Source organism: Anolis sagrei, chromosome 3 (assembly GCF_037176765.1).
Source record: "Anolis sagrei isolate rAnoSag1 chromosome 3, rAnoSag1.mat, whole genome shotgun sequence".
Taxonomy (NCBI): Eukaryota; Metazoa; Chordata; class Lepidosauria; order Squamata; family Dactyloidae; genus Anolis; species Anolis sagrei.
Window position 1 is genome coordinate 274,201,940 of NC_090023.1, and position 9,114 is coordinate 274,211,053.

A 9,114-nucleotide genomic window follows, 5' to 3' on the forward strand; every position below is an offset into this window, starting at 1 on the left:
TGGTAGACTCCTGCAGAGGTGAGTGGATCCCTCTTGTCCTTTGCTGAACGGAGCATTAGTTGGATTTTCTTGGTGGGTCTGTAAGTGGTTTGCTGATCATTCCTGGTCATTCCACAGATATATAAACCCTTTTTCCTACTTCCAACAGACCTCACTACCTCTGAGGATGCTTGCCATAGATGCAGGCGAAACGTCAGGAGAAAAATTGCCTCCAGAACATGGCCATATAGCCCGGAAAAACCTACAACAACCCACGATTCCGGCCATGAAAGCCTTTGACAATACAAGTAAATAAATATAAGTGTGTGCAGGCATGCTGTCTTGGGCTGCCAGTCCACAAGGAAAGAGAGAGCATCTTGGTGGGATCCCACCCCCATAAATGCTTGTTGGTCAAGGATTCCAGGGGTCCCTGGGAGCCCGGGATGTTCAAGGCGCCATGGAGAGGCCTTTGCCCGGCTCCTCTGCCTCTTGACCCAGAAACTCTCTTCCAGGCAGGGCGCATCGGCAGCGCCTTTGCATAAGAGGATGAGGCTGTTGTTGTTGGCAGGCCCATCTGTGGCGTGAGCGGCTGCGTGTGGAGCGCGGCCTTGCTTAGCTAATCCCTCCCCGGTTGGATCCCACGCGCCCCGGCCGGCCGCTCTGCCGAGGAAGGAGGCGCTTCTAATTGCAGGCTTCGGCTGCCAAAAGACCTGCCAGTTTCTGGGAGTTGAAGGAAGCCTCGCTGGGATCTCACGCCACAAAAAGCAGCCACTGACAGGCGAGGCCGTGGCTCCTGGGTGGGCCCAGGCGGAGGAGCCAAGGCAGGCCTCACTCTGCTGCAACCAAACACCCCACGGCCCTGCTCCCTAAGCCCAGACCTGGAGGGCTGCATTGACCCAGAGCCCCCCTTTACTGTCCCCCCTCCCAAGGATTAGGAAGCCCTTCCTGGCTCTGCTTTGGCAATCTCCTTCTTGACTGGACCCTGGCAGAGTCTCAAGGTGCCCCTCTCTTCTCCTTGGGCCCTCCATGTATCCTATGGGGCTTGCTGCTTTTCCACAGCCACAAGTGCTGGGCTTATGAATGAGAGGAAGGTCATTCCAAGCAGAAGGGTGGCCCTTGAGGGTTATCTATGGGATTATTGGGATAACAAGGGATAAAGGCCAATAGGCCACAGGCAGTGAGCATGAGGTTCTCAGAATGCCTCCTGGACTTGGGTGTTTTGTGTGCCTACCTTTCTCCAGGTGGGCAGGGCCAAGACCAGGCATAAGCCAAGTGGAGAAAACCCTCATGCTTTCTCCTCCAGCCCGATCCTCACAATTGAGTGCCCACCCGTGCCCAGGCATTGTTTACTATTGCAGGTTCATTGGTTGTTAGTTAGATGGTTGCTTTTCTATATAATGTTGTTGTTTTATTCTGTTTTATGTGGTTGTATCTTATATCCGAGTGTGTATTTTTAACCATATTTGTTTCGGGCTCCTCCCCATGTAAGCTGCCACGAGTTTCTTCAGAAAGATGGAAGTGGGGTATTACAATTAAGTTATTATTATTTGAAACACAACAAGATGAATCCACAGCAGACAAGGTCACTCTGCTGGCTGTTGTATTGGATCACACGTCGGACCCTTCCCAAGTGTCTAGGACTGTGTGATGTATCAGCGAATGATGCGTGCAGATCCCAGTAAAGTGGCCTTTTGCAGCTGGCAGGTGGTGATTTCGTCAGCGCCAATTGTATTTAAGTACAGGCCAAGATCTTTAGGCACTGCACCCAGTGTGCCGATCACCACTGCGACCACCTTAAGTTGTTTTGCTTCCAGTTGACCTTCAGGCCCGTGCCCTGGTTGCTCAGCAGTGGGCCCACTTGTTGACGGGTGCCCAGGAGAAGCATTCGCTGCGGTCCTAATTATCCTGGGCAATGACTGAGCCAGTATAGACTTCTTTAGAGTTTGTTTCACCATATTTAAAGGGGTTGGGTGCTCTTAGTTCTACTTCTCAGTTGAGACCACTCTGGCTTGGTTGAACCTGCTGGTAGTTTACACTACCACCAGCACAGCTCTCAACATTATTATTATTATTATTATTATTATTATTATTATTGTTATTTTACTGACACAGAAGCACCGTGTGTCACAGCAAACAGATCTCTCTGGTGGATCTCGTATCACAAAATCACAAGTCGAACACTTCCCAAGCATCTTGGACTGTGTGATGTATTTCTGAATGATGCGCACAGATCCAAGTCAGGTGGCCTTTTGCAGTTGACAGATCGTGATTTTGTCCTATTGTTTCCAAATGCCGGCTGAGATCTTTTGGCATGGCACCCAGTGTGCCGATAACCACTGGGACCATCTGGACTGGTTTATGCAATCAGAGCCGTTGCAGTTTGATTCTGAGATCTTTATAACGGCTGAGTTTTGCCTGTTGTTTTTCCTCGATGCGACTGTCACCTGGAATGGTGACATCCATCATCCAGACTTTTTTCTTTTCCACAATTGTGATGTCTGGCATCATGATTGTTTCGGTTTCGGTCCAACTTACCTATCCGAACGTATCACTCCTTACAAACCATCCAGAACACTAAGATCTTCTGGGAGGCCCTGCTCTCGCTCCCACCTTCCTCACAGATGAGTTTGGTGGGTATGAGAGAGAGGGCCTTCTCAGCGGTGGCCCCTCGACTGTGGAGCGCCCTGCCTAGAGAGATAAGAACAGCCCCCTCCCTCCTGTCCTTTCGAAGAATGGTGAAAACCTGGCTTTTTGAACAGGCCTTCCCAAATATGGCATAGATAGGTGATATTATGGACAATCAATGACGCAACCAGACAATGATTTGAGATGGAGACACTTTGACAATGTTTTTAAATGCTATGTATGATTTTTATGTTGTATATATCGCTGCTAGTATTTTAAAGTATCTATGATTGCTTTAATTTGTTGTATTTACACTGTCATCGAATTGTTACCTATTGTTAACCGCTCTGAGCTGCCCTTGGGCTGAGAGGGGTGGGATACAAATGTAGTAAATAAATAAATAAATAAATAAATATTGTGTTCCAAAACTTTGTCGATCTGGATTCGAAATACCTTTGTGGGTTTATGGGCCCCTTTACCAGTTCTTTCCTGCTGGCAGGTGGTCCTTGTGACATAAGTTCCCGTGAATCATCTGGGCCACCGAGTTGTGCCTCTGTTTGTAGTCCGTCTGTGGGATTTTCTTGCAACGGCTGAGGAGATGCTCCATGGTTTCCTCTGCTTCCTGGCACAGTCTGCATTTGGGGTCATCCGCTGATATTTCCATCCTGGCCTTCATGGCCTTGGTTCTGATGGATTGCTCCTGGGCAGGCCTTCTTCTGTCTCTGGTCTCCTTATAATAATAATAATAATAATAATAATAACTTATTATTATAAGGAGACCAGAGTTTGTTGTTGTTCATTTGTTCAGTCGTCTCCGACTCTTCGTGACCTCATGGACCAGCCCACGCCAGAGCTCCCTATCGGGCGTCCCCACCCCCAGGGTCTCCTTCAAGGTCAGTCCAGTCACTTCAAGGATGCCATCCATCCATCTTGCCCTTGGTCGGCCCCTCTTCCTTTTACCTTCCACTTTCCCCAGCATCATTTCCTTCTCCGGGCTTTGCTGTCTCCTCATGATGTGGCCAAAGGACTTCCACTTTCCCTCTCGTCTCCTTCCCTCCAGTGAGCAGCCGGGCTTTCTTTCCTGGAGGATGGACTGGTTGGATCTTCTCGCAGTCCAAGGCACTCTCAGAACTTTCCTCCAGCACCACAGCTCAAAAGCGTCTATCTTCCTTCGCTCAGCCCTCCCTCAGGTCCAGCTCTCACATCCGTAGATGTGACTACTACAGGGAATACCATGGCTTTGACTATGCAATAGATCTTGGTTGCCAGTCTGATGTCTCTACTCTTGACTATTTTGTCGAGACTGGACCTTGCTCTCCTCCCAAGAAGGAAGCGTCTCCTGATTTCCTGGCCACAGTCTGCGTCTGCACTCATCTTCCCACCTAGAAATACAATAATTATAGAAAGGTAGAGTTGAAGGAGGGACAAGAGCCGGTGGTGGAAAGGAGGTGAAACTGGGATGAATTAAGCAAATGTTAATAAGCTCCCGACCATTTGTCTGGCTTGCTCTTGATCTTTGTTGTTGTTCATTTGTTCAGTCGTCTCCGACTCTTTGTGACCTCATGGACCAGCCTACGCCAGAGCTCCCTGTCGGCCGTCCCCACCCCCAGGGTCTCCTTCAAGGTCAGTCCAGTCACTTCAAGGATGCCATCCCTCCATCTTGCCCTTGGTTGGCCCCTCTTCCTTTTTCCTTCCACTTTCCCCAGCATCATTCCCTTCTCCAGGCTTTCCTGTCTCCTCAGGATGTGGCATTCAAAGGACTTCCGCTTTCCCTCTCGTCTCCTTCCCTCCAGTGAGCTTTAGTCGGGCTTTCTTTCCTGGAGGATGGACTGGTTGGATCTTCTCGCAGTCCAAGGCACTCTCAGAACCTTCCTCCAACACCACAGTTCCAAAGCATCTCTCTTCCTTCACTCAGCCTTCCCTGAGGTCCAGCTCTCACATCCGTAGGTGACTACAGGGAATACCATGGCTTTGACTAGGCAATGGATCTTGGTTGCCAGTGTGAAGAGACAGAAGATTATTATTATTATTATTATTAATAATAATAATAATAATAATAATAATAATTTGGACTTCAACTTCCAGATTTCCTAACCGCCTACCAGCTGTGAGGAATGGTGGGAGCTGGAGGGAGGGAGGGGGGTCCCCGAAAGGCAAACCCCGCTTTCTGGCGAGCGAGACCCGCTTGTCCTCCGGCGTCCCGGCCCGCCTTCCTTCCTGCCCTCCCGCCCGCCCTGCTTGCCCTCCTGGCCCGGGGCCCCCTCCGCTCTCCAAGGTGCTGAACCCCCTTCCTCCTCCTCCTCCGCCGCCGCCGCCGCTGTTGACCAAGCGCTTCATCGCCTCGGCAGTCCAGACGGAAACCCGGAGCGGAGGAAACGACACGGGAGCCGGGAGTGGGCAAGGCGCGCGCAGCCCTTTCTTTCCCCGGTCCCGGATTTCCGCGTGTGTGTGCCTGCGTGTGCCCCCCCCCCCTTTGAGTGTGGCCCCTTCCTAGCGTGGCCGCACCCCCCCTCCCTCCCTCCCTCCTCCCTTTGTGTGGGCAGGGCCTCCTTCCGCGTGGCCCCTCCTCCTCCTCCTCCTCCCCTCCCCTCGGCGGAGAAACAGCCGGGATGTGAGTCGCGATGGCGAGAGGGAGGCCGAGGAGGCGGCGGCGGCACCTGAACGGGGACAGAGGAGGAGGACGAAGCCAGGAGGAGGCCGTCGGGGCGGCGGGGGAGTCCCGGCTGGGGCGGAAGAGGCGGCGAGGGCGCGAGGGAGGCTTTCCCGGCGGGGATGCGTGGCCGGCGGCAGAGGAGGGGCCTTCGTCGCTCGCCTCCCGGTGAGCCCTCGCACCCCCCCGCCCAGCAAAAGGAGGAGGAGGATCACCGAGAGGCGCCCCGTCCACTCCTCCCGCGCGTCCTCCCGGAGGCGATGCTCCCCTGGAAGCGGCACAAGGCGGAGCTCTCCTCCTCCCCGGGACCCCCCTCCCCTCCGGCCTCCCCGGGACCCTCCTCCTCCTCGGGGGGTTCTGGCGGGGGCGGGGCGGGGGCGGCGGTGCTTCTCCGCCGTCTCTTCTCGTCGTCGCGGCGCCGGGCGGGTCAGCGTCGGCGGAGGAGCTTCCGCGTGTCCCGGGAGGCTCCGTGCGTACCTGCGCTGTACCTGGGCCACGCAGCCACGCTACAAGCCAAGGGCGAGGGCTGCACGGAGGCGCCGGTGGGGCGGCTGTGGGCCCGGAGCCAGGGCGGGCGGCTGGGGGTGCGCATGCGCCTCAGCGTGGGCCCCCAAGGGCTGCGCCTGGCCCCCGCCCGAGAGGGGGGAGGAGGAGGGGGAGGGGGAGGAGAGACCCCGCCGGCCCCCTCCCCCTCCTCGGGGGACTCTCCCGCCCCTCCCCCGGGGACCCAGCTGTACCTGCTGCACCGGGTGACCCACTGCGCGGCGGACGCGCGCCTCCCGCGGCTGCTCTCGTGGGTGTACCGGCACGAGGCGCGGCACAAGGCGGTGCTGCTCCGGTGCCACGCGGCGCTCCTGCCCAAGGCCGCCCAGGCCCAGGCCCTCGCCCTCCTCCTCCTCCAGACCTCCGCCGCCGCCCTCGCAGACTTCCGACGGCTCAAGAGGCGCAGCGACGCCCGGCACCAGCGCCAGCGCCTCCTCCTCCTCCGCGGGGGGCCGGCGCCCCCTCCCCAACACCACCAACACCCCCCGGGGGAGGGGGAGGAGCAGAACCCCACGCTGACCCCCCTGGCCAAGGCCACCGCCAGCGCCCTCGGGTACAAGCCCCCCGCAGGGAGGGGACGCGGAGCACCTCGCCTCGGGCCCATCCCCGAAGACCCCCGCGGGGAGGAAGAAGAGGAGGAAGAGGAGGAAGAAGAAGAGGAGGAGGGGGACAGAGGGGGCACACCCACGCCCACGCGGGACAAGCGCCTCGGGAGGCTGCTCCGTGGACTCGGCGCCCTCGGCCTCGGAAACAGCAGCAGCCCCGCACAGCCCGACACCGGGTGAGACAGCCAGGAAGGAAGGAAGGAAGGAAGGAGCCCCACGCGGGACAGGCTGGGGAAGCCCTGAGTGATAGGAAGGGGCCGGACTCGGGCACACCTTGACCCCCCTCTAGGGATCCTGGGGGGCAGGGAGAGGGACCTCCACCTCCTGGCAAGACTGACGCCCTTGCCCACCACATCTCTTGCCAAGACCACCCTCGAGTCCTGGCAGGCATGTCGCCCACTGGTGGCACAGGGGACCACCACCTGCTCCTCTTGACACCACTGCCCTGGAACAATGAAACCAGGTGAGGAAGGAGAGCGGTCAGCGCCAGGAGGAAGGAGGCACCTCAGGGCATGCTTGGAAAGCTTTGGATGGGACTGAGGAGGAGGAGGAGACGGACCTTGGACCTTTGCTCCCCACAGAGAATGAGGTGGGTCACCCAGGCCCTGAGGTGCATGGACACTCCCTCCCAGCTCTACTGCACCTGTGACCCACATCTGTGGCGGAGAATACCCTCTCGTCCTGGAGGGCACTCCCACCTGCTCCTGTTGACGTCAATGGCCTTGAACACTGAAGCCAGGTGAGGAAGGAGGCACATCAGGGCATGCGTGGAGAGCTCTGGACAGGACTGAGGAGGAGGAGATGGACCTTGGACATTTGCTCCCCACAGAGAGGTGGGTCACCCAATGCATGGATACGCCCTCCCAGCTCTACTTCACCTGTGACCCACATCTATGGCGGAGAACACCCTCTCGTCCTGGAGGGCACGTCGCCCACAGGTGGCCTAGGGCACGACCACCTGCTCCTGTTGACGACAATGCCCTTGAACACTGAAGCCAGGTGAGGAAGGAGGCACATCAGGGCATGCGTGGAGAGCTCTGGATGAGACTGAGCAGGAGGAGATGGACTTGGACATTTGCTCCCCACAGAGAGGTGGGTCACCCAGTGCATGGATACACCCTCCCAGCTCTACTTCACCTGTGACCCACATCTATGGCAGAGACCACCCTATATTCCCAAATTGTGTGCCACCCACTGATGGCATTGGGCACAACTCCATCCGTCCTGGGCCTTGGAATAAAAGTCATTTGGTGTTCCCCTTGGAGAAATTAAGCCAAGGTAGGAAGGAAGGAACGAGGGGGGGGGGGCTCAGGACGGAGGAGGCATCCCCCCTCCCTCCCACAGGAATGTGTTCCCTTCCTCACCCCCTTTGGACCGGCCATAGAGGGTGCCTTCCCATGATGGCACACCTGGATTATTTGGACTCAGCACCCTCCTCCTCAGACTGCCCACCCCCCAAGAGGACCTGCAAAGTGCCCCCCCCCACTGGGCCCAGGCTGCATGCATGGGGGGGGGGTCCCCACTGCACACACACCCCTGTTTCCCTTGGAGGAGACGCAACATCGCAACAGCAGGTGGGGGTGGGCCACCCCGGAAACATGGACTGTGCTGGCCTGCCCTGTCCTGTGCCCCCCCCCCCACCATCATCTTTATGGGGGTTTTTCTTGGGGGGGAGGGTTGTTTTGCACACAACTGGAAGTAATAAAATGCTGAAAGCGCCCTCTCTCCTCCTTGCTTGACCCTGCCATTCGCCCAGAGGGAGGGGGGAGGGTGCATCCCATGGAACAGGAGGACCCCTGCACCAGGTGGGACCCCAAGGGCCACCCAGCCCCCCCCCCTTTGGGCCCTTTCTGCCAGGCCCAAACCCTCCTGAGAGGGGCCCCCCAGCCTCTGCTTAGAAAGATCCAGGCGGGAGGCAAAGGCAGCTCCCCACTGGAAGCAGAGCCAAGGAGGGCACAGGAAGGGCCCCGTTCCCTATGCCCAAGACGAGGGGTCCAGTTGGGCCTTTCCTGACAGCAGGGTGGACTAGGTGGCCTCTGGGGTGGCCCACTATTGATCCCTTTGCTTGCTTCCATGCTGATGGTGCAAAATGTGTGCAACAGAAGGTGAAGACTTTCTTGGTAAGGGGAGGGGGCGAGAAGTCAGAAGCAAGCAGGGAAACCCATGTGTTGACCCCCCCCCCCCTCCTCCGTGGCTGCTTGTCCTGCGCTGCCTGCCTCCAAGCCCCCCCCCCCCCCCCCTCACTCTGGCCGGCTGTTTTTCCAGCCCTGAGTCCAGGGAGGGAAGAAGGAAGAGGCCATCTGGCAGGAATGCACCACTGGAGCCTGGGAGGGGCAGAGGGAGCCCCCCAGAAGTGGGGAGGAGGAGAAGGGGGAATGGCAGGAGCCGCAGCAGGCTAGGCCTGGTCCCTGGGCAGAGACTGGGCTCCTCTTTGGGGAGCATTTGTGCCTGAGAGGCGCCCTCCCTAGACACAGGCTCCGGCCCTCCCTTCCCAAACAATAACAAGAGGTTCTTCCAAGCAAAAAAGCAGCTGGTGAAGGGGGGGGGGGGAGAGAAAGAGGGGTCCAGCCTTTGCAAGACCACAGGGAGGAAAGGAAGGAAGGGAGGAAGGAAGGAAAGAAGGGAGGAAAGGAAGGAAGGAAGGAAGGAAGGAAGAAAGGAAGGAAGGGGGGAAGGAAGGAAGGGAGGGGGAAGGAAGGAAGGAAGGAAGGA

The 9,114-nt window shown here is 57.5% G+C and overlaps 1 protein-coding gene across 1 annotated transcript; it reads left to right on the forward strand.

Moving 5' to 3' along the window:
- Positions 1-5,160: 5,160 nt before the first annotated feature.
- FAM43A (family with sequence similarity 43 member A) lies at positions 5,161-8,121 on the forward strand. The gene has a single exon (XM_067466191.1). The coding sequence runs from the start codon at positions 5,377-5,379 to the stop codon at positions 6,580-6,582; it is 1,206 nt and encodes a 401-aa protein (XP_067322292.1). The 5' UTR covers positions 5,161-5,376; the 3' UTR covers positions 6,583-8,121.
- The last annotated feature ends 993 nt before the right edge of the window (positions 8,122-9,114 follow it).

Bases quoted from the DNA above. Each gene is read 5' to 3' on its own strand.
- FAM43A (XM_067466191.1), top strand. From the start codon at position 5,377: ATGCGTGGCCGGCGGCAGAGGAGGGGCCTTCGTCGCTCGCCTCCCGGT.